Source organism: Mytilus galloprovincialis, chromosome 2 (assembly GCF_965363235.1).
Source record: "Mytilus galloprovincialis chromosome 2, xbMytGall1.hap1.1, whole genome shotgun sequence".
NCBI lineage: Eukaryota > Metazoa > Mollusca > Bivalvia > Mytilida > Mytilidae > Mytilus > Mytilus galloprovincialis.
In genome coordinates this window covers 48,233,761-48,257,934 of record NC_134839.1, presented here as the reverse complement: position 1 = coordinate 48,257,934, position 24,174 = coordinate 48,233,761, and the positions used below count along the sequence as shown (strand labels likewise).

Here is a 24,174-nt window from a genome sequence, read left to right as displayed (position 1 = left end):
ATGCAAAAATTTACTGATTTAGGACTAAAATTATAATAGGATTTTATTTTAAATGCAAAATTTCAAGTACATGATATTAGTTATTGAATAAATAAATCTTAATTTAAGTCGGTGACCTTGTTTTATATGTTCATTTCTGTACACTAGGAATGGAAATCTTTATTTTAGCAATAATGAACTGGTTTACTGTTTTAAAAATGTTTCCTTTCCCTATCGTTCTCGATTTTGGTATGTACGGGTACCAACACAACTTATACAATGACAACATCGGGAAGAACTGTGATAAATGCATTTCGATTTACATTACTACGATGTCTGAATGAATTGAAGAGAAGAAAATTACATCCACGTGAATGCGTTCCACATCATGAAAATACATCAAAATTTTCCAGGTGTGCAATTGATTATCATAAATAAGGGTAGTCCAAATAATTATGACGTCTGGCAAGGCTATTTTTTTTTCTTTCTGGGACGCCTTCCTACAAGGCTTTTATATTTTTTTTCTGGGACGCCCTCGTAGGAACGGTCCAGCGATGTACAGAAAAGAACCGAAAAAGGACCAAAAAGAACCGAAAAGAACATACATATAATTATTGAGGGGCGTAAAGGGGGGGTATCTGCACGGAAGAACGCGAAATAAAATTGCCATTTCACGATGAACGAACAATTAAAAATGTCTTGCACTTTGATCTTTTTACTGATTTCACGAAACACGGTGAATAACGAACCTTTTTCACGGCTGCACGTGAAATAAAAATGGCAAAACACGTTGCACAAAAATAACCCTTTACCACCCTCATTATTATTTAAAGTTAAAACAATGTATATATCTATACACCAATTCCCCCCCCCCCCCTCGTAATAAAGGAATTTATAATTCAAATTTAGATTGTACATTTATATGGATATGTAGACTTACAAAAAAGTTAGATTTCTCTGTTTCAGATTAACATGATTCATGATTAAGGCATTTCAATATTTTTGAGAAAAAAAAATCAAAGTGTCATTTCCATTGTTTTCGAAAATAGAATTGTAAAAAATAAGTGAAGAAAATTTCAATTCCTGCTACATGTAAACCTGGCAAACTTTACGATGTTCTTGATTCGTTTCAATTTCTTAATTTAATATACGCTATAAAAGGATGGGCTACATGGGCCGATAAAAGGAGATTAATCAATAAAAAAAATACATCAATATCTATATATATTATAAATTTTTGTGCAAAACACAGTCATTTCATTTCGTCTTTCAAGAAAAATAAATAAATGAAAAGCGCACCCGCTTTCGGTATAATTGATAATTGTTAACTCTTTACTGATATAGCCGCCATAATAACGTATAGATTAAAGGGTGTGAAAAAGTTAATCGCCTGCTGATTTCTATTAATTTTATCTAATAAACCACTTAAAACAGATATGTAGATTAGAGGAATGATGTCAGATGGTGATAAATGTTGGCCTGTGGTGCTACATGTATCCATAGAGAAACTTGTGCATGGAGATAACAGGGCTTTTCCTTGACAAATTCAAATCCTTGACGTACGTGTCAAAGTAACAATCAATGTGTTTTCATTTAATATCTAATACACATACACACACACGAAAAGAAATATTCGTATTTATTCAATAACTCCTGTACAGTTTTCCGTCATGTTTTAAACGATATTTTGTTTTATTTTGTTTTTGTCCGATTGTCCAAATGTCCGTGTTATATATATATTCACTGATGAATGGAACACATTCCAAAATAATTATAAGGAACTGTTGTAATGTTCGAAATGAATTAGCGACCAAGATTGAACAAAATAATGGCACTAAGCTTATAAATATAATTCACGTAGAACGATTGTTTGACAGTAATGAATTAATATCTTTTATTTTCTTGTCTGTTCTATGTTTTCTATTCCATAAGATAGGCATCCGACACTACCTATAACTTTTCACATGTACAGTGAGTTATTATATGTAGTCCTGTCGCAGTATAAGGTTTCAAAACCTAATAATTAACTTTTGTGAAAAATATCTTTTTATTTATAATAGACTTATATAATTTTGCAATTTGCTAATTTTCTTCGATTACTAAAAACTTCGATCTCCTTTTCGGTTCTTTTCGGTCCTTTTCGGTTCTTTTTGGTCCTTCTGTAAATCGTCGCTCTTTTCTGTAAATCGTTGGACCATTCCTACGAAGGTGTCCCAGAAAAAAAATAAAATAGCCTTGCCAGACGTCCTAATTATTTGGACTAAAATAAGGGTAGCATTAAAAGTTAGAAAATACAACAAAACAACTGTTGTCGTGTTGGTGTTAATTGACAATAAAATATATTTGATTTGGCCATGAGCTACTTTATTTTCATAAGCTATATGTTTAAAGGAAGGAACTGTTTTGCTGCTTAGCTAATAGTTATTTGCGGCAAAGCTGAGTCGCTTAGTAATGACAAACTTCAATACCAAACAACGATTAAGTATAAAAATACTATTTCACAAAAAAAATAATGAATAAAATCATATATAAAATGACACAATCAAGTCTTATAAACATTTCTTGTCTGTAATTTTCGACTTCGTATGTGTGGAACTTGACTGAACAAAAAGGCGCCAATGTGAAATATAAACATGAGATTTTGAAAAATCATAGCAAATTAGTTTTTATCACCATTTTCATTAAACTAACACTATGTGATAGAAAAAAGATTAAGCTTTTAAATTGTATGTCAATGCTGAGACTGCTATAACATGTTATCAACTACTATAACATGTTATAGAAGTCTCAGGTCAATGTCACATCTAACACAAGTACTGTAGTTATTTAACCCTTACCAGAATACATGTGTTGGTGTATTTATGGACGCACTACTTAAAATTTTCCTAGGAAAGACCAATTGATTTTGTTCTGATTATTTTATTATTTATTTTTCTTCTGCCCAATTTTTTTCTTTCTCTGTTTTTGTTTTGTTTCAGAAGATGTTGCTTATTTTTTTTTGTATAAACGCTTTCAAACTGACCCTGTTTAGCCAACACTTTTCTTTGTAAGAGTTAACCTCCCAAATGCTGTTTTTCTTGTTCTTAGATCTTCTTCACAACTGTAAAAGAAAGCAATAGATTTATTTTTCTAAAGGGCTCATTATATCCATATAGGACATGTAAGATGTTGCATTTTACTTTGACCTAAGCTATCTGGAGAAGCTATACAGCTACATTGTATATGAGAATTATTCCCCTTTATGCATTTGATATAAGTGATGCCTTTCTATTAAACTGATAAACCATAAGTTATAGAGACCTAGGATCCAATCATCTTTTGATTTGAGGTCCTAGGTCCAAAAAAGAGAAAATTAGGTCAAGGTTAGAGGTCAATTAAAATACTGACCATATCTTGATGGAAAGATTTGTTTTTTAGAATGGAAAGGGTGTAAGTGAAAAAAAAACAGTTTTCCATTTCTTAAAAAAAAATTCTCCAAATATTTTTTTTGGGGGGTTATTATATATTCAACAGCAGTGTTCTACAAAAGCAAAAAAAAACAGGGTAAATTTTTTTTTTTGTGTGGGGGGGGGTTTGGTGGGAGGGAAAGGTTAATTCGCAACATCATAGAGTATTGCACAAATGCAAAATATAAATATAAATTCAAATCATATAACCAATTTGAAGTTCTTTGACTACAGTTATTCTGTGTCAGAAACCTATTAAAAATTTATTTACAATCCAAATTCAAACCTGTATCAAGCGTGAATATTGTGTCCATTTTAATTTGGCCCCAACTTTTCAGTGTTGGACATCTGCGGTCGTATCCAACTGTGCTCAGCGAAGCAATTTATTAATTGCCTGTATATCTCTACTAGCATATACATTTTTTGTAACCTACATGTGTTATGTATTTCAATATTCAGATACAGCTCAGTGCAGGTAGTTGAGTTCTAAATTCATACAAAATTTCATCAAAATCTGATAAATAGCCTAATAACATGTAGGTGTATTTTGTCTTTAAAGAAAATGAAAGAGCAAAGGCAGATTTAGGGTTAGGGCCAGGGTGTCGAGGCCTCCTCCTGTATGGAGCTATATTTATGGTTAAAGCAGAATTTTTACCTGTTCATTGCCTAGTTATTGTTTTAACAGAATGTTCATCTGCAACTATATAAATGAAAGTAAAATTAAGAATCAACTTTATATTATTATATTAGCAGTAGTACTACTAAAGTAAAAAAATTGAATTATTCATTCAAAACAAAATTAGTAGTTTTATGATAAATCAAGCTAATTTCTCTTGTAGACATCAGATGTTAATCATGTATTGCCTTTATGATGTATGATACATAGAGAATAATACATGGCAAAATCCGTATCATATGTCGTATCATCTCGAGACATCAATATCAGCCCAAGGGCCTTTAGGCCCGAGGGATGATATTGGTCGAGGGTGATACGGCATGTGATACGGATTTTGCCATGTATTATACACTTTATCATATATTTCAACAGAAGAGTATTATATTATATGAACTGTTTTCTGATCCATAGCACTGGGTTACCTTCAGTTCTACTTTTGTCTTGTTTCAAAGACCTTAAAAGAACTGCTCAATTATTTATCCGAAGCACCTGGGTTACCTTACAATTTGCGTGCTGTTGTTTTAAAAATATTTTGTTTATTATTGTATTAATTTGTGTGTTTTGTATTTTTCAAAGTTGCATTTAGTGTGCCAAAAAATATGAAAACTTGACGTTCGTGACGTCACATACAATATGAAAACTCGACGTTCGTGACGTCACATACCAAACAATGACGTCATTCAAAAAATTTTCCTATTTTGAGGAAAATTTTTCTTAAGGAAAAAAATAAATATAAACTGACCTTATGTAAAAAAAAAAAAAAAAAAAAAAAAAAAGTAGGGGTGTGATAAAGGGTATGCGATAAAGGGTGCGCATCAAAGTTGCGTGATATGGATTAAACAGCAGGCTATTTATCACATATGCAAAACTACTGTATTTACTACTAAACATATGATAAATGTATATATATTTATGAAATGACTGTTTCTGCAAAATCTCAGAAGTTTTTACAAAGAATCAGAGAGTAACACATGCAACAAACATCCTTGAAACATCTACATTGACTAAGGGAGCTACCATTTGATTTTTATGGGGGGGGGGGCTAGGATGAAAAAGTTTGTCCTGCATTTTTTTTTAGCTGTAGTCTCTGTCCTGCATTTTTATTTTTCACTCTGTTCGGTCCTGCCTTTTTTTTTTTAGTTTATCCTGACTTTTTTTTACCTAAATTGTCGTCCTGACTTTTTTTTTTTGCAAGTGTCTCATCCTGCCTTTTTTTTTTACTCAAAACTCCTGTCCTGCCTATTTTTTTCAAATTTCATCCTAGCCCCCCCATAAAAATCAAATGGTAGCTCCCTAAGACAATACACTTATAATGTGTACAGATAATACATTGCTATAGATTAAAGATAAAAAGATGCTCATGAAAAGATATATAGTAAAGATTTCTCAAAGACAATTTAAAAATGAATTAGACACTATCTATTTTTAACTTATCTTCAAGCGTCACAGATGAGTCTTTTGTAGACAAAACGCAGGTCTGACGTAAACACAAAATTTCAATTCTGGTTTCTATGATGAGTTAATTTACATAATCTGTAGATGTTATTCGGGTTTGTTGCTGACTATCCTTTCGGGTATAACTGTCCCGACAGCACTTGTCAAATTGTACCCTGTTCTAACCAGAAAACATTGAAAAACATAACCGGTTTTAGATACGCTCAGAAAATGTATACCCTGTTCTAGATCGTATAAAATAGTTGCTGTTCTACAACAGGTTCTAGACTATATCTTAAACATTTAAATAAGTGTTCCTGTTCTAGACAAAAACTTTGTTTAAAAAAGACACTGTTCTCACCAGCAGGGCACAAAGAAGTGACCCTGTTCTAACCAGCAGGACATGAAAAAGGGATCCTGTTCTAACCACCCGGAAATGAAAAAGCAACCCTGTTTTGCGGCACACTCCTACCACTAAAAATATAGGAAGTAACCCCACCGGGAGATGTGATCCTTGAGTTAGCATTTAAAAATGTCATTTTAAAGTTATTGTTTCTTTTACAGAACCAGTTCCTTGTCAACAATTGTTTCTTCTTGTGGTTTAATTGGTGTATCAAGATGTTTCCTTGGATTTTCAAGCAAAACAGAAGAAGACCCTATTGTTATGAGTATAAAACGGGCAAAACTGGCAGCCATGCGAAATGAAAATCAAGCTGCAGAAAGAATTTATCATGAGGCTCTATACGACATAGAGAATAAATTCAAAAGCAAAGAAATGGAGAGAGAAGAATACTTTAATGCAAAAGTGACGGTATATGACGATTTGGCCAATATAGCTTTAAATCAACGACAATTCTCAAAAGCTGAGGTTTTATATAAAGAAACAATGAAAGCTTGCCTTCAAAAGGGAATGGAAAAAACAAGCAATGCATTTGTTGAAATAACCATTAAATTAGGAAGTCTTTATGCAATGACAAAAAAAGATGAAATGGCAGAGATGGGATATCGAGAAGCAGTTAAAATTATGGAGTTAAAGGTGAAGGAGAATCCGGAGACTGACGATAATACATATGCCTTGCTTGGTCTTGCTCTAGAAAGTTATGGCCGATTCTTAATGTATCATAAGGAATTGGCAGAAGCCCAACCATTACTTGTTAGATCAGAAAGTATAGCTAGAAGAGTTTTAGGAGAAGAACACCCACAAAGAATTGTTCTTTTAAATGACATTGCTACTGTTCAAATTATGCAAAACAATCTAAAAGAAGCAGAGTCAACATTATTTCAAGCTGTTGAAGTTGGGACAGCATCAAATGTGCCAGAACTTCCAGCGCTTTATTCAAATTTAGGAGCAATATATCTAAGGACTTCGAAATTGAATGATGCTGAGAAGAATTGTGGGATAGCACTGAAAAAAGCAAAAGAAAACAAAAATAAACATGCTCAGGGACAAGCTGAATACTGTTTGCAAAGAATTTTAGAAGAGAGGAAAAAAGGTGTACAATCAGCTGAATAAGTTTGAAGAATTTATATATTTATTTATTATAGATAAAGTGATTTGAATAAAATACAAATAGAAATGCTAACAGAATTGTTTAACCCAGTAGGATGTTCAACCACTTGTCTGATCTCAGGAAGCCCAATTCATTGCCTACAATGTTGGAGTGACCCCTTGTTGAGTATGCAAGTAGACCCAAGGTGACAACAAAGGCCCTGTAGAACCTCTTGTTTATAATTATGTTCACTGTATTCTAACCTGACAAGTTAATGTTTCTTAATATTAAGTTTATGCTGTGTAACTCTCAACAATCTAATTAAACATTTCTGTCACTGTCAGATTAATCTGCAGATGTTTTCAAGGTTAAGACAAAACTTGCAATTACCCCTGTGTTCTTTTCGCCATGTCAGCCATGCTGTTGGCAGTTCAAATGAACAGATATATAAATATCTAAACTACATTGTACTTACAAAAAGGATGATTGTGGGAAAGTTTGGTTCAAATTGGCCTTGAAGTTTCAGAGGAGAAGATTTAGTAAAAGTTCATGAAAAATGTATGCCAAGTAAAGAAAATTGCTGACTTGGCATTTTGATCTAGGTGAGATCAAATTTTAATTCATTGGAATTAAAGAGAATGTTTATCAAAGGTTGATATAACAGCACCAAACCAATTGAAAACGTCTTAAGGCCCTAGAAGTTGGTATCACTTGGAACTAATTTCCTGATGCATGTAGAGCAAGACTTTGATTAGCTTGTTTGTTTTGTATGAACTAGTATATTATATACATGTATTTGTAATCATGGTATTGTAAATTGCCATGATGTCCAACCAAATTCAAACATGGTATATATATATATGTATACATATATATTTATACATGTAAATACAGGTTTAACAATGCCTATCTATACTCTTTGGAGATGTCAATCTTAATTACAACACTTGAGCAAACCATCAAAAAACAAAGCAAGCAAGCCAACCATAGCCTTACTATATAAGCATTAGGAAATTAGCTGAAAATTACTGGAAAAAACATATTCTTGCTGTAAGTAACAAATATGAAACTAGACTTTCTTTAATAATTCAGGACAATATACAGGTAGAATATTTTTATCCTACATGTACATGTACAAGTCTAAGATAAAACAGACAAAATGTGTTGTGAAAATACTCAAAATAAGCATGATAAGGGAGCTACCATTTGATTTTTATGGGGGGGGGGGGCTAGGATGAAAAATGTCCTGCATTTTTTTTTAGCTGTAATCTCTGTCCTGCCTTTTTATTTTTCACTCTGTTCGGTCCTGCTTTTTTTTTTTTTAGTTTATCCTGACTTTTTTTTACCTAAATTGTCGTCCTGACTTTTTTTTTTTGCAAGTGGCTCATCCTGCCTTTTTTTTTTTACTCAAAACTCCTGTTCTGCCTATTTTTTTCAAATTTCATCCTAGACCCCCCCCCCCATAAAAATCAAATGGTAGCTCCCTAAGTGTGATCACTTAAATGGACAGAGCAAGCATTTGCTATGAATGCTATTCGTTTCACACATTATTTCCACATCAAGCCTTAATGATTGTGTCAATGCCAATAACATAACAATGACATCTGTTGATATGTTTGATTCATGACAGAGTCACTAACACACAATCGCAACCAAGCAATTCATGATTCACACCAATTTGAAATAGTAGTTTGAGTAATTTGCTCCAACAGCTTACATTGTAGCTGGATTCATTTTTAGTAAAGAGTAAACGTAGTAATTGTCAAACTGACTAAAACTTCTAACACCTTCACACAGACTTAGGCTTGGATTTTTAGTATAATACTAATCAAGATTGGAAAGTTGACAAAAGGAAAACTGAAATCCTCACATTTGTAATCCTAAATTCTAGGTGCTGTGTCAACATCAATCTCAAGAAAAAGATCTCTTATATCATCTCAAAATTAATTCTATGATAGAAATATCAAATAATGGCGCTGGAGATCTTTGCCAAGGAAGGTGCTATGACAACCTATAAATAGCTTGAGATGCTCACCCATACTTCTCAGTAAGAAACATGAAGTTGAAACCAGCTTCAATTCTGACATGGAAACATCAAAGAACCAATTTTCTTGACTTTTTCATTAAAAAAACAATATTTTAACCTAGTACAATTGTACATCATCATAACCTTTTTATATAGGGGTTAAGTTGTTGGTTGTATAAACTAAGTTTATCGTAAAATGTCTAATAAGAAATGATAAAACTATTCGACATTAGCACCACATTCTTAAAGACTAAACACCATGTAAAGTTATTAAAACAAGAATGTGTCCCCAGGTCACGGACGCCCCACTCGCCCTATCATTTTCTATGTTCAGTGGACCGTTAAATTTGGGAAATCTAATTTGGCATTAAAATTTAAAAGATCATATCATAGGGGACAATGTGTACTGAGTTTCAAGTTGATTGGACTTTAACTTCATCAAAAACTACCTTAACCAAAAGCTTTAACCTGAAGCGGGACAGACGAACGAACGAACGGATGAACAGATGGACGAACGAACGAACGGACTCACGCACAGACCAGAAAAAATAATGCCCCTCTACTATCGTAAGTGGGCCATAAAAATGTACCAATTGCATAGACTAAAATCTGTTTTTTGTTGATCTTGTATTGCTGATCTGTTTGTGTTAAACTTTTTGCTATCTTCTTTAATAGTTTGTGCACAAAACACAAAAGAAGTGAAAATTAAACCCCTTTTAAGGGAGATTGACAGTCTACTTACTAAGAAGAAAAAGTTGACTTGCTTGTAGATTTTGTCTTGCTGGTCATTTTTGTTTTTCAAAGTTTTTATTTATCTACAATAATTTGTAACCTTTATCAGGCAAAATTCAAGAGGTGTTGACGGACCATTTCCTCCATATTCTCTTAATTGAAAATCTTGACTTGCTAATCTTTTATGCTAATTTAAGGTTTTTCTACCTCAGGAATAGATAACCTTAGATGTATTTGGCAAACGTTTAGGAATTTTTGGTCCGCAATGCTCTTCAACTTCGTACTCTATTTGGCCTTTAATTTTTTTTTGATTTGAGCGTCTTTGAGGAGTCTTTTCTAGACGAAATGCGCGTCTGGCGCAAATACTAAATTTCAATCCTGGTATCTATGATGAGTTTATTCTAAACTTTTATCTATCTATTGTAACTTTTAAGAAATAAGGCAAACACACAAAAAATGGTTTAAAGTCGTCACCAAAGTGAAATATCTATAACAAGGATTTGACTGGTGATTTCGACTATGCAGACTTATTTGTAGATCTTATCTCGCTGATCATTATTGCAATTTTAAGTTTCGCTGCATCTATAATAGTTTTCAAGATAATAGGCAAAAATGGGGTAAAAAGGTAATATTTGTCATTGAAAAGCATTAACTGCTTTAAGAAGTCCATTGAAAGTTTTGACATAAGACTATTGATAGAGCTCACCATTCTGAACATTTCTGCCATGTCAGATTTTCTCTATTTATAACGCTTTTAAAGTTTAATAATATATACAAAGCTTGGCTGGCAGGCAGTGTCATTGGACACATTTTAAAACTAGATGCTCTAATGATGATTGTGGCCAAGTTTGGATAAGATTTGATCCAGTAGTTGCAGAAGAGAAGATTTTTGTAAAAAAATTGAAAACAACACGTTTAATAATTTCTTGCGTCCGAAGCTTTTATGGATTTACCTTCATCAGGAACGCTTAAAGCCAAACATCTGAAATCCGAAGATGTATAAGTACTGAAACCGTTGAAGAGCTATATGTCAAAAATACCAAAAATAAATAGCCAAATTCATCTAAAGCCAACTTTGCCTGTGGGAGTTAAAACCTTAGTTTCTTAATAATTTCAGAATTCGTATTTACTAAACGGTGGACACTTACCAACTAAAGATAAAAAAACGTCTAAAGATACAACGAAAATTTAACTACCATAATAAGCACTAATTAGAATGTCAAGCTGACTATTCAGTAATTGCATAGCTATAAAGATGCTGTGACTTTGTAATGCATTTGATTAATTTGAAAACAACAAATTCTGCATCTAAAGAATAAAAAGATTAAATTCCTGTTTATGACGCTAAAAACAACCATCCATGCTGCGATTTTTTTTATATAGTTATTATTGGCTTTTTGTAAAATCAATCTCATCCCAAGTATTCTCCCTGCACAGGCTAACGTGATCAAGAAAATGCATATAAATGACTGAACTAGATTTAAGACAAATCCTACAAATAAAAGTAAAATGGATTTTTTTGTATGTTTCTATATAATTATATGGAATTACAAACATAAAGTAGGTTTATTTTCGGATGACATATAAAAGTAAATTTCCTATGTTTAACATGCCTTTTTAGTCCCTTTTTACAAAGTTAAATACACCGGCATGTATAAACACGTTTATAGATTTTATCATGATTAATAATTAAAACTTACATGTAATATAATAAGGTTTTACGAACATTACAATGACACAATATCAATATTTTGCTGTTCTAGAACGGTTTACAGTAATTGTAATAATAATAAGCATCCAATATTTCCAATTTAATGTTGAGAATAATGAAGGGAATTGAATAAACCCCAATAAAATAGATACGAATGATACGAAAGGGACATCGAAAATAATCTGACATGGCTAAAAATAAAAAAAGACAACAATACACAAATCATATTTAGGGAAAAGGGGACTGTTCCAATAGAGATACACCAGCGTCATATACGAATGTATAAAATGTTTCAAAATTTTCAAACCACACAAGGCATATATTGGCTTAATTGTTCGTAATTGGCACAATGTTTATGAATTTCGTTCTTGAAACTATTCAGTTTCGCATTTGACTAGACATTCAAACTGTGATGTTTCGAGCGCCACTGATGAATATTCTATACGCGCTCCTGGAGTACAAAATTATAATCCAGGAATCTTTGACGAGTTTCTGATACAGAGAAGAGAGTTGTCCAAGATACCAAAGAGTTTTTCCCAACTTATCATTCGAACACAAAATGACAACGCAAATGCAAAACGTTTGAGATCTATAGGTATTTGACTAGTTTTCAGGGAATGCCTGTTGTTTCGACATGGGCGAGAGTTTACTATATAGAACCCATTCAATTTGTTCTCAGTAGTATTGTCGTATAAAACTTTAATTTAAAGTGCTTTTTGCATCTAACTTATAATGTACTCATTCATCTTGTATAATACATTATAGTCAAACATTTTAAATTGATAGCGAAATCTACTTAAGGATATAACTTCTTAAACATATTTTCACAAATCCTACTCTTCAATGAACAAAACCTGTCGCAGAAAAAAATCACGTGTAATTTTACACATGTTACAATTACATCAAACAATATGCTTTTTTTGGATTTAAAAACTTCATTTATACTTATATATAATAACTGTAATATTCATCAGTCATTTATCAGGAAGTAACACGAAAAATCACTAAAGAACAAAATGTCTAAGATTTTAATCTTTTTGACTTTTGTTTTGAGTACGTCCTACTGTTTTCCTACATGCATTAGAAGAACACGATACGGAAAAGTTCGCGGAAAAGTTACTACCCGCGTCCCGCAAGTAGAAGTGGAGGAATATCTTGGTGTTCCATATGCATCTCCTCCGACGGGCCATCTACGCTACAAGGTAGGACAAAAATTTAGTTATAAAAATGTCAGTTTCACCAATTTTCCTGACCAGTTGATATCTCAGTATAATTAAAGATATATAATCTGATTTTGAAACAAGGTTACACAGCCCGGTGAAAATGATTATAATTCAAAGAGAGCGAATTCACTTCGTTTTGGCTCTGTAGTATTGATGTTTCATTTTGAATCATACCACGTCTCTTTTTTTCTAAGAATTAAAGCAATCATTTTACGATGACACTTCTTTTAATATAGAGGTTTCGAGAGCTTGCATCCTTTTGTCAAACAACATAAGTAGGGGAGGTAAAATGTTGTGCAATTTAGTCATTCACACCCACAACTACAAAAAAGCTAGCAATTCGTTTGTTCATGTTAAGATTGGTAGGATTTTGTTATCGAGCATTTTTTTCATAATGACATTAAAGAATGCTGGCAAATAGTTGAAGCGCACAATTTAAAAGTTATCTCAAATTAACTGACTATGGAAGAAAATTTGAACATCAAGTACTGGAAATTATATAGATGTATAAGTACACACAAATCCAACGAAAGAGCCACATTTCCCCTTTTGTTCGCAGTTAATTAGAATGTTAGTTACAGTCGTTTATAACTTTTCTTAAAGTGATCGCAGTCTGAATTTTATGATAGTTTTGCTGAGTTGCTATAAACGTGTCTGAATATTTGCTTATCCAACATTTTATATTTAATTATGATGTGGTATTTGTAATTCTGATTGGATATTGTTATATGTCTTATCGTTTGTAGTTGTTATTCTATTTTTCATTTTCTATTCGTTTATTGATCACCCAGTTCATTTATATGATTTTAGTAATTAAAGCAACTATATGTACAAGATTTATTTGTTTTACAGTTTGATTTAGAAGAAATACTGACATAGCTAGATAATACAATTCTATATAAATATTCCTAACTGTAACTGTTATAAAATACACCAAATAACATGCATTTTACATGCAATTACAAAACCTAATCTTGATTTATGTCTTTTTTTTAAACATTTACCTGTGACGTCATTTTTTGTGGCGTTGATACGTTCATATGACGAACAGTTCGTAATCCTATTATGCTGTTTTTGTGTACTGTCCTTAATTATTTTACGTATCGTTGTTATTCTGTAGTTAACATGTCGAAATGAACTACTATGTTATTTATTTATGTATTCTTGTCCTGAATGTTATTGCATTTATTTGTACTGTATTCCTGTAATGTGATGTTGTCATTTTAGCGGTATATTTAACATTGCCATAAAGCGCGAGGTTTGGATAGCTACAAACCAGGATCAACCCATCATTTCCTTAAATTGTCCTGTACCAAGTCAGGAATATGGCAGTTGTTATCTAATAGTTCGTTTACATTGTCCTTTTGATTTTTGATGCACTTCAACGTTTCTGTTGTTTCGTTGTTTTCCTCTTATGGTTGATGTGTTTCCCTCGGATTTAGTTTGTAACCCGGATTTGTTTTCTCTCAATCGATTTATGAACTTTGAAAAGAGGTATAATGATGGTATTGTTTCACAGTGTGATTTTCGGATATTTATTTCACCATATGTAAAGTTTCATTACTATCTGGAAATTCAATCGACACAATCGAATATCGGTTATCGATCCAATTGAGAAATGAACACGTATTAAAACGGACCAAGTTTTATTACTAATAACAATTTCTAACGACTGTCACAAATAGTCATAGGCATGATGATTGGAATAGGATATGTTTAAGTCTAAGCACTTGATATATATCCTTTTTGGTCATGGACTATTAGTCCTCATCATCGGTGATCATCACACGGGGAGATCCACTCTTGAGTGAAGGAATAACAAATGGGGAATATTTAAAAAAAAAAACTCAGTGAAAAATCCAAGAAAGTGTCTAGTTTTCCCTTTATGCCGATAAGACCCGAATGACATACTAGCATTATAGCATGATTATATTTAATTTCTTGTGGGATAAAGGGGTATACAAAAACATTGTGTTGGAAATTAACATATCAATCTGATTCCTTCTGTTTTTATTTTTGAATAAGACCAATATGTAAATGTGAAGATAACACAATACATTTACGATTTGTATTTGTTTCGCGTTTGAAATAGAAAAAAAACAAGCAACATTGAAATTACCTTTGCAATAATAAATTGTTTTGGTAAATCGAATAGACAATATCACTCCAAATGAATTATTTTCCTTCAAACAATATTGTTTATTACGAAAATTCTAATATATAACTTTTTTTTTTTACGATAAGAGTACTATGTCTGGCAAGATTATTGAATATAAACCCTTTTACTATATAAGTTCATACTCGGAGTAAACGAATATGTTATTATTATTCTTACAATATTTTATGGACTTTTTAAAACAATCTTTGGCTTAGAAAACTATCTATTAAAATTATCATCAATCGAACGTGAATATATTTCAAAATTAAGATACTGTAATGTAAAAAGTCCAGTAGAGGTTGGTAGATGGTATAATATTCTAAAAGACGAGAGGACATGTTATTGAATACCATTATTTATTTGAATGCAATTGTATATTAGTAAAAAATATCAGAAATCAGCATTTTCCAGAGTACTATTTTAAATATCCCAGTGCAGCAAAAATGAAAAGACAACTATCATTGGTTAATATTAATGTACTTAAAAATGTATCTTTATTCGTTTCAAAGTTAACGAAAATATTATAATATAAAGTAAAGTAATTATTTATATATTTCATTTCTAAGTTGTTTTATGTATTTCTTTGATTGTATGCATTTTGTATCTATTTACCTCTTGTTTCGCATGTCAATATGACGGAGTGTTTTCAAAAATAAAGCATATTGTATTTATTGTATTGTATTTGCAGAGACCACAGAAGCCTATGAAATGGAATCCTCGCATTTTAGACACAACAACTCTTCCATCAGCATGCCCACAGGAGCAACGGAGCCAAATAAATTTTCATCGACCCGGGTTTGACAACTTTAACGAAGACTGTCTATATATGAACATCTATGTACCAAGAGTATGTTCTATTTTGGTCTATTGTAAAAAGAAAAGCGCTTCAGAAACCCAAACTTAAAGTGTTTATCTGATGCTGTAAATATATTTATGACTTGATATTTTATTTACGAAATCTAAATTAAAACTTAAGTCTAAAATTATATAGTTATTTAATAAATACAACTAATATAACACTCGATTTTAATTCTATCTACAAATAAATATCAAACACAAATGGATGATATATATTCAACATAAAGACAAAAACAATTTAGGTTGTAGTTAAATCTAAAAAAAAAAAAAAAAAGGTATTTAAATTTTGACCAGTTTATTATGAAACGTGAGGAGTATTTTAAAAATGTATCTAACTATATATTATTATAAATTTCATGTTACTTAAACTTGATAATGTTGAAATTTTAATGTGACATAGCATAATTGTGCTTATTTCAATAAACGTCATCTTATTTTATCTTATATATAAGTTTTGCGTCATAACAGATCAATAAAAGGGCACTGCCGATCCTGCTGTTCATACATGGAGGTTCCAATATTGTAGGAATGGGAGCAGTTTTTGATGGTGACATCTTAGCTGCACATGGAGAAATAATTGTCATCACTTTCAACTATAGACTCGGCAATCTAGGTATAATGTATATATAAATCAACACAAACGTTTCAATCTAAAACCCTATCATTCAGGAAAAATATCCGCTTACTGATTCACAAATTTTCCTTATCATGTGGTTTAAATCACGACTTTGCACACGGCTATAAATCATAATACAAAATATAGAATTCATCTAGCGTTTTTTGAACATCACAAATGTTATTTTGTTGGCTATTTGGGGGTTTCTTTTCGCAAGCAAAGCATGTGACTTTTAGATACGATTATACATATTAATCTCCTGAAAAATCTTCCAATTTTCAACTTTAAAGTTCATAGTTTCAATCCCTACCTTTCTAACATTGCTTATCGTCTCCTTTAGAAATTATTTTCGTATTTCAACATAGTTTGTTCATTCTTTATTATATTTTTACTGAGTGTCTTTGGTTTTATTTTCCATCTAAATTCCAGTTTATTTATTTATTATCAAATTAACATCGGTATATTTGTTTTCTTTTTTTCCTTTTAGTGTATTTCACAATTCTATTAGTGGTTACAACTTTTTCCAATGACAAACAATGAAAACATAAAATTGAGAATGGAAATGGGGAAAGTGTTAAAGAAACAACAACCCGACCATAGAGCAGACAACAGCCGAAGGCCACCAATTGGTCTTTAATGTAGCGAGAAACGCCAGCACCCGGAGACGTCCTTCAGCTGTTACATAAACAAATGTGTATACTAGTTCAGTGATAATGGACGTCATACTAAACTCCGAGTTATACACAAGAAACTAAAATTAAAAATCATACGAGTCTAACAAAGGCCAGAGGCTCCTGACTTTGGACAGACGTAAAATTGTGGCGGGATTAAACATGTTTTTTTTTAGATACCTTTCCAGATACATGTACATCTACTTCAAAAATCTGGTTTTCTGCCAAATGTTCTTAATGTGTATTTCAATTCTAAACTTTAACAGGACAAATACAAAGAACAAATTGAGATTATACAAAACATGAATATAACCATAAATTATATATAAATTATCAGGGTTTTTTGCCGATCCAAGTAAAGGTATAAAGGGCAACAATGGTCTTATGGATCAAGTATTGGCTATGAAATGGATACAAAGAAATATCAAGTATTTCAATGGTGACCCGTCTAAAGTTACCTTATATGGACATAGTGCTGGAGCTGGGAACGCTGGTGTTCACTTACTATCAGATTTGGCTAAAGGTTTGAAAATAATGAGAAAAATATACCTACCATGTAAATAATTTAATATACAGTCTTTAGAATATCTGAAGTCAAACAAAATGTTTCATTCCTGAGCACTATAACCCCGAGAAAAACAATCACTGTCCGAGCGTGCATAGTAAGAAGTGCATGCTTTGTCGATACACTAGGCGTCATTCTAAATGCAGTTTATTATAAATGATTTACTTCTATTTGTGCCTGAATTGTTGACAGTCTAGGCGTCGTACCAATTATAGTAATTTTTATTGTATTTTCTCCTATTGATTTATTAAAATGTACCCTAATTGTTGATAGACTATGTGTCATTCAAATTAGAGTACATTTTCAATGTTTTCACTCCTATTTATACTCTAGATGCCTACATTGTCGACAGACTAGGCATAAAGTATATGGCTCTGATTATGGCTTCATTTTTAAATTTTTATATCTTAACATAATCATCTAAATATCCATGTTATCAAACGCAGTCAGATATGTAATTATACAAAATAATGATATGTTTTATTGTCATTAATAAGTGTTTATTCATATATGCTTGTATCCACTCTCACAGGGTTATTTAGAAATTCAATAATCCATAGTGGCGCACCGATTTCGCACTGGTTTCTTTCAAAGTGTATAACAACCAGTAGAGTCTCAAATATTCCTCAAAATTGTCGACCAGGTTACAGTCTGATCACTACAGAGAAACAACAGGTGAGTAATGATCTGGTTAATAAGTTCCTGTTTAAAAGTAGCTAAATATAATGTTGGAAAGGAGACAACATATAACGTTTGAATTCTGTTAACTTCGTTATATTTGTACTCCTTTGCAGTTCGATGTAAAGTTCTAACAACACATATCGCTAAACTTTCTTCATTATTTTAACCGTACACAAATATTGTTTACTTTGGCTTTAGATGCATGCACATTTGCACAATACATGTATATGTATTTATTTTTTCTTAGGAAACTTTCGAGTATGTACATACTTTTTAACCTTTTACTTATTACTTTTTATAATTTAATAGATTAATTGGGTTGTAATTGATGGGGAATTTCTAAAAGGCAGTCCAGAAAAACTGTATACTTGTGGAAAATTCCACCCTGGTCCAGTGTTATTGATGATGGCAAGGGATGAAGGGCACCCATTAGATATATCAAGTATGTATTTTAAAAAAACTACTGAAATGGCATCATGTATATTTTCTGTCCTCCATCTATCTATCCTTTCCTCCATCCATACAAAAATACATCTACAAATGAAATACATTTTGAAATGAATGTTAATTTCATAGTGACGCAAGATTGCTGTTAGCCAATCAAGATAACTTATTATAAGTAAACATACATCTAATACAATTATTTTATTTTATATTTTGTATATAAAACATTCTTTTTTGCACAACATAAGGTAAACATGATAACAAATATAGGAGTTTCATGTGTTCACAAAACTTATTTGTGAAAGAGGGACGAAAGATACCAAAGGAACAGTCAAACTCATAAATCCAAAACAAACTGACAACGCCATGGCCAAAAATGAAAAAGACAAACAGAAAAACAATAGTACACATGACACAACATAGAAAACTAAAGAATAAGCAACACGAACCCCTCCAAAAACTAGGGGTGATCTCAGGTGCTCCGGAAGGGTAAGCAGATCCTGCTCCACATGTGGCACACGTCGTGTTGCTTATGTGATTACAAATCCGGTAAATAGTCTAATTCGGTAGGTCATATTCATGAAAGGGAAGGGGATTGTAGTTACGACGTAAGGAACATATCCGATATCATTTGTGAAAAGGTTATTCCATAACGGTCAACCAACTCGTGATGGCGTCCGTAAAATTTACGAAGGGATGATTTCAACTTCACCATTTGGAACTCTTGGTTTAATAGCTTCCTTGTGAGCAGTAACCCTCTATCATGAAAATCATGATAGGAAATGCAAGCACGGGAATATCGTATCAATTGGGAGATATATACCCCGTATGCAGGTGCTGCTGGAATGTTGCTACTTAGAAATGGAAAGTTCACAATTGGAAAGCTGAAATCATCTCTTTTGTCGTAAAGTTTTGTTTTCAACCGACCCTCATTGTCAACTGAAATTGTTTCCAATCAGTGCTGAATGTTTTGAGATTTTTTTTCTCTTGCGTCAGTTTTTATTTACGGAGACAATATCCTCAAGTCATTATTAGAGCACTCGGCATGCTGTGGATTCATTATTATTTGTTGGATATCATTTCGTGGATTTCATGGGTACAGATAAACAACGAAATTAAATGTTAAACGCCTAACAAATTTTCTGTAGGCGTATCTGCAGACTTCAACAAAACCACGAAAATAAATATCCAGGACTATTTTCCTTAACCCACCAAAATTGGTACCAACGAAAATAAATGAATCCACAGTATACTACTTGCTAAAGGACTATCAAATACATTAGATTTTTCGGTTTCACAACTGTCATGAATTCAAATTCCTAAAAGAAAAAAGAAAAACAAGATATAGACATTAAAATTTATTAGAAAAATTACCGAACTTGAAGGAAAATTCCAAATATTCTATAAAACCAGTCGAAAACAAAACGCTCGACTTTATCAAGAATCACAACGACTTCAAAACAACTGACATATTCCTGACTTGGTACAGGCGTATTCCCAAGATATTTACCGAGAAAGACACTGTTGATGATGTACTGCCTTATTTTACATACGTTGAAATCGTACATACAATGAATAAACGTATGAAAGGTGTTAACGTATTATATGTTAAGATCTGATTAAAACTGTAAAAATCAATGAATTTAAACTAGGAATTATTTTCCCGCTACATTTCAGCATTCAGAGAACCAAATTTAGACCAGGCACTCGGATTTTACGGGCCGAATCTTTTTGCAGAAAAACCTGATTTTGCAGGTACTTTAGATAATTATTTATTAGGTTAATGGAAAATAGATGACAAATGGAAAATGGCGTGGTGTTGGATTATCAGCCATGATTTTTTCATGTGAATTTTTAATAATTCAACACAAAACGTTTCTAATTTTACAAAGCACTACGTAATTTAATGCACTTAATAGGGTTTTCAACGTTCTATCAAACCAATTCCAATTAGATATCATGTATGAAAAATACTTGAATAATATTGAGAATACATGATATCTTAAAAATCATTGTCAATTCTTTTGATTGTCTTGACAAATGAGCAGTAAATTAAAAAAAAAAAAGGATTATCTCAAAATTACTACCTGAACAATGATTGAACCGATAAACTTTAGAACAACTAAAATTCGAGAAAATCTTGAAATGAAAATCCCGTTATAAGTCGTACTCGATAGAATAACATAATCGGTTACATTTCTAATGAACCAGATACGCATGTTTGAAGTAAAAACAACAAATGCTAAACATAATAAATAGACATCTTTGAATAAATATGTAGAATAAATAAATAAACACAACACACAAAAAAAAAAACTAGCAAAAACCGTTGAAATAAATTCTGTTTTGATTAGATATGTTTTTTTTTATCAAGCATATCTAATTTGTAGATAATGTGAAAAAAGAAATAAAAATCTGGGAAAGACTGAATCTATCAAGTTATCCTCCAGTAAGTTGACACAATATCATAGACATATTTTATTGGAACAACAGAGTCGTGTCATTGCTTTACCTGCGAACGGAAATTGTGACGTCAATAAATGTTGTAGGACATTTTTGTTTTGATAACAACATGCACATATCAATGTTAAAAATATCCATAAAGAACAAATTTTGAAAATATAGATTCAATCACTTCAAAAAGTGTGTAACGATATGTCCACCCTCTAGACAGTTAAATTTTAATATCAAAAGCACGAGGCTTGTCGAGCTTTATAAATAATCAAAATCAAACTGTTAAGAGTGGAGAAGCATCGTAATACAAGAGTTATAGTGGTTGGAATATGTTCCCCTAACGATTTTTATCATCCCTTTTCAAAGGTTTTCAGACAGTTGTGTCATTTATATGTGACGTCACCAGGCATGGTCACCTTTTTTAAGGACGTCACAGTATGAAATTCAGAAGAAATTGAAGAAAATTTAACGTCATAATTAAATTTCGACCAATCGTGTGCTGCGAATAGATATTCACTAGTGATGAAAAACATTTTTCTCACACCTCTCAAGAAATATGAAAGTAGCACAAAAGTTAGAGAAAAGAATCTTTAGAGCAATTACGCAAATGTAGGGAAAAGATCGTCTGATATTAAGATTTGATAGTGAATTGATTTATCAATTATACCCAAAAACGTATTATTATTTCAGGCCTTACAAGTCAGGGCAGATTTAGGAATCTTTGCGCCAATGATGAAACTAGCAGACATGATGTCTACATGGCAGAAGAACGTTTATACACTCAGTTTTGATTATGTTTCTCAAAACGTACCCGGGCCTGATTGGATAGGTAATACAGTAATTTCTACTAGTAAAAGCAAACATAAGTGTACATTAGTTAACCTGGCTATGCTGTATCGTTCACTATCCCGTTTTTGCAAGTTAGTCCCGCTTTGTATGATTTAAATTGATGTTCCCTTATTCTTAGATATAACGCAGCTGATGTGAAAGACCAATTATGTTCATAAAAGCTCGAAAGATTAGTATTTTTGAATGAATGGTATTACTTGATTTATTTCACTGGGCGGAGTTTAAGAAGTTCGCTCAATTCAGATCTATAGACAGAAGTTTTGGGATACGCTTATCAATGAAGTGTCCAGTTATTCGTCCCATATCATACAATCAGTTCTTTTGTATATGCAATGGGGACACTGATTAGTGATTATAATTCAATTAGTATTATAACGGCAATCATCCTTATCACACACATCTTCAAATAGACTGTCCTTATGCAAATTAAAACACAAGCTCCGCCCGATCAGTTGAAGTAACATTTTTAATAGTGCTTTTTAAACTTGAATAGAAAATTATCCTACTTATGAGATTGAGTGTAAATTATAATTCTGGTTATTTTGTTACTAGGAGTACAACATGGATGGGATATATTTTATGTATTTGGTGTACCGACAGTAGGACATCCAAAGTTCTCATATACACCACGTGATGCAGAGGTTTCTAAAAGGACGATGCAACTTATCAGCAATTTTGTCAAAAAAGGGTATGATATTAAAACACACTGCCCTTGGATGAAGGTGTTAGGGTAGATTAACACACGCTGGCAAACATTATCACGCAAGACAACGTTGTGGTTTTTTTCTCTCCACTGAGTGTTTTAATCAACCGATCACCTTCAACCAATGATTATGTAAGGTATTACTACTAAGTGAAAATTAGTAAATTAGTGTGTGCAATGTAATAATTGGATAATATAAGAATTTTGTAAAACGTATTTGTCTTACATTCCAAAATATCTTCTCCCCGAAAATGCATACTTCGAAGGGCTGTTTCGGATAAAGTTTGAGTGAAATTAATAAATATCGATATAAGTCATTAATATGACCTCTATGGGAGGACAATCCATTATAAACTGTTTACTACGTTAAAATGGGGGTAACTAACTTACCTTAAACAACAAATTCCGGCTAACAGTGGATGCACAATGGAACATTGAATGTAACACAATTCAGCAAACTGACACAAAAAAGTATGCGTCAAAGGAAAAAAAAACCCCAAAAAATCTGTCTGTATAAATGTATATCTGCGCTATAGGTTTTAATAAATCTAATAGTTAAAATAGCAAAAATTAGACATAAAAAAGAAATATATATAAACAGCAAATAGATAAGTGAAAAAAATATTGATTACACATATATACTTGTTCTTCAATGCATTCTAGAAACTGGAGATCCTGTGATTTGAGATTGAAGAAGTACAATTCGGAGAAAAAATCTATCAACAAACTAAATTATGTCAACGGCAAAACAGTTATTACCAACGAAATCAATTTTAAACAACCAAAACTTGACTTTTGGTACAAATATTTGTATCCCTTTAATTTCAAATGTCACTATAACTATAAAAAAAACCAAGGTTATATGTAGAACAGTCTTGTATATCAAAGCAACAACGACATGATGAAGAATTAAATGTAATCTATCAAATAACATTTGTTTTGTTCTTTCTTTGATTATCTTAAAATCATCATATACCAATAATCCCTTTCAATGCAAATTTGAGATCAGTGATTTTGCTTCCAAAACCTATATCATAATGATTGAGATGCATAACTGCTTACTAGAGGGACAATCAACTTCATATATCATAAATACACAGACAACGCCATGACAAAGAAAAAGGCAAACAAACAAATAATAGTACAGAAGCACTACATAGAAAACTAAAGACTAAGCAACACGAACCACACTAAAAACCAGGGAATATCGTATCGATTTAAAGATATATAATCCGTATGCAGGCGCTTCTGCCTAGAATGTTGCTACATAGACATCGAAAGTTTACAATTGGGAAGCTGAAAGCAAGCCAGGGCATCATCTGTATCCCATGGACACATTTCCAATTATTTATCATTTTCTTTGATGGTCCCTTTTCAGAATTGAAGCTGGTTCCAACTTCATGTTTCTTAATATGAAGTATGGGTTATAGCCCATTGTTAAACCTTTTTACAAAACCA

The 24,174-nt window shown here is 31.9% G+C and overlaps 3 protein-coding genes across 3 annotated transcripts in view; 2 read left to right on the top strand and 1 right to left on the bottom strand.

Annotated features, from left to right (window-relative positions):
- The window catches only part of LOC143063732 (tudor domain-containing protein 5-like), a 55,307-nt gene extending 55,154 nt beyond the window's left edge, over window positions 1–153 (bottom strand). The window contains exon 1 of the mRNA XM_076236072.1: window positions 117–153. The gene's annotated coding sequence lies outside the window, so the exon portion shown is untranslated. The remainder of the gene's footprint in view (window positions 1–116) is intronic.
- Window positions 154–224: 71 nt separating this feature from the next.
- Window positions 225–7,106, top strand: LOC143063731 (tetratricopeptide repeat protein 19, mitochondrial-like). The gene is made up of 2 exons (XM_076236071.1): window positions 225–392; window positions 6,100–7,106. The coding sequence occupies exons 1-2, from the start codon at window positions 259–261 to the stop codon at window positions 7,046–7,048; spliced, it is 1,083 nt and encodes a 360-aa protein (XP_076092186.1). The 5' UTR covers window positions 225–258; the 3' UTR covers window positions 7,049–7,106.
- A 5,404-nt stretch (window positions 7,107–12,510) lies between these two features.
- LOC143062049 (neuroligin-4, X-linked-like) lies at window positions 12,511–23,611 on the top strand. Its single transcript, XM_076233898.1, has 11 exons — window positions 12,511–12,696; window positions 15,564–15,722; window positions 16,202–16,346; window positions 17,358–17,543; window positions 18,118–18,260; window positions 18,576–18,708; window positions 20,388–20,465; window positions 21,101–21,159; window positions 21,855–21,993; window positions 22,566–22,701; window positions 23,380–23,611. The coding sequence occupies exons 1-11, from the start codon at window positions 12,511–12,513 to the stop codon at window positions 23,582–23,584; spliced, it is 1,569 nt and encodes a 522-aa protein (XP_076090013.1). The 3' UTR covers window positions 23,585–23,611.
- The last annotated feature ends 563 nt before the right edge of the window (window positions 23,612–24,174 follow it).

Excerpts from the sequence above, each read along its gene's own strand:
- LOC143063731 (XM_076236071.1), top strand. The coding sequence starts at position 259 with ATGACAACATCGGGAAGAACTGTGATAAATGCATTTCGATTTACATTA. Across the intron at positions 393-6,099 it reads AATACATCAAAATTTTCCAG|AACCAGTTCCTTGTCAACAA; the intron begins GTGTGCAATTGA and ends TTTCTTTTACAG.
- LOC143062049 (XM_076233898.1), top strand. The coding sequence starts at position 12,511 with ATGTCTAAGATTTTAATCTTTTTGACTTTTGTTTTGAGTACGTCCTAC. Across the intron at positions 12,697-15,563 it reads CGGGCCATCTACGCTACAAG|AGACCACAGAAGCCTATGAA; the intron begins GTAGGACAAAAA and ends TTGTATTTGCAG. Across the intron at positions 18,261-18,575 it reads TCACTACAGAGAAACAACAG|ATTAATTGGGTTGTAATTGA; the intron begins GTGAGTAATGAT and ends ATAATTTAATAG.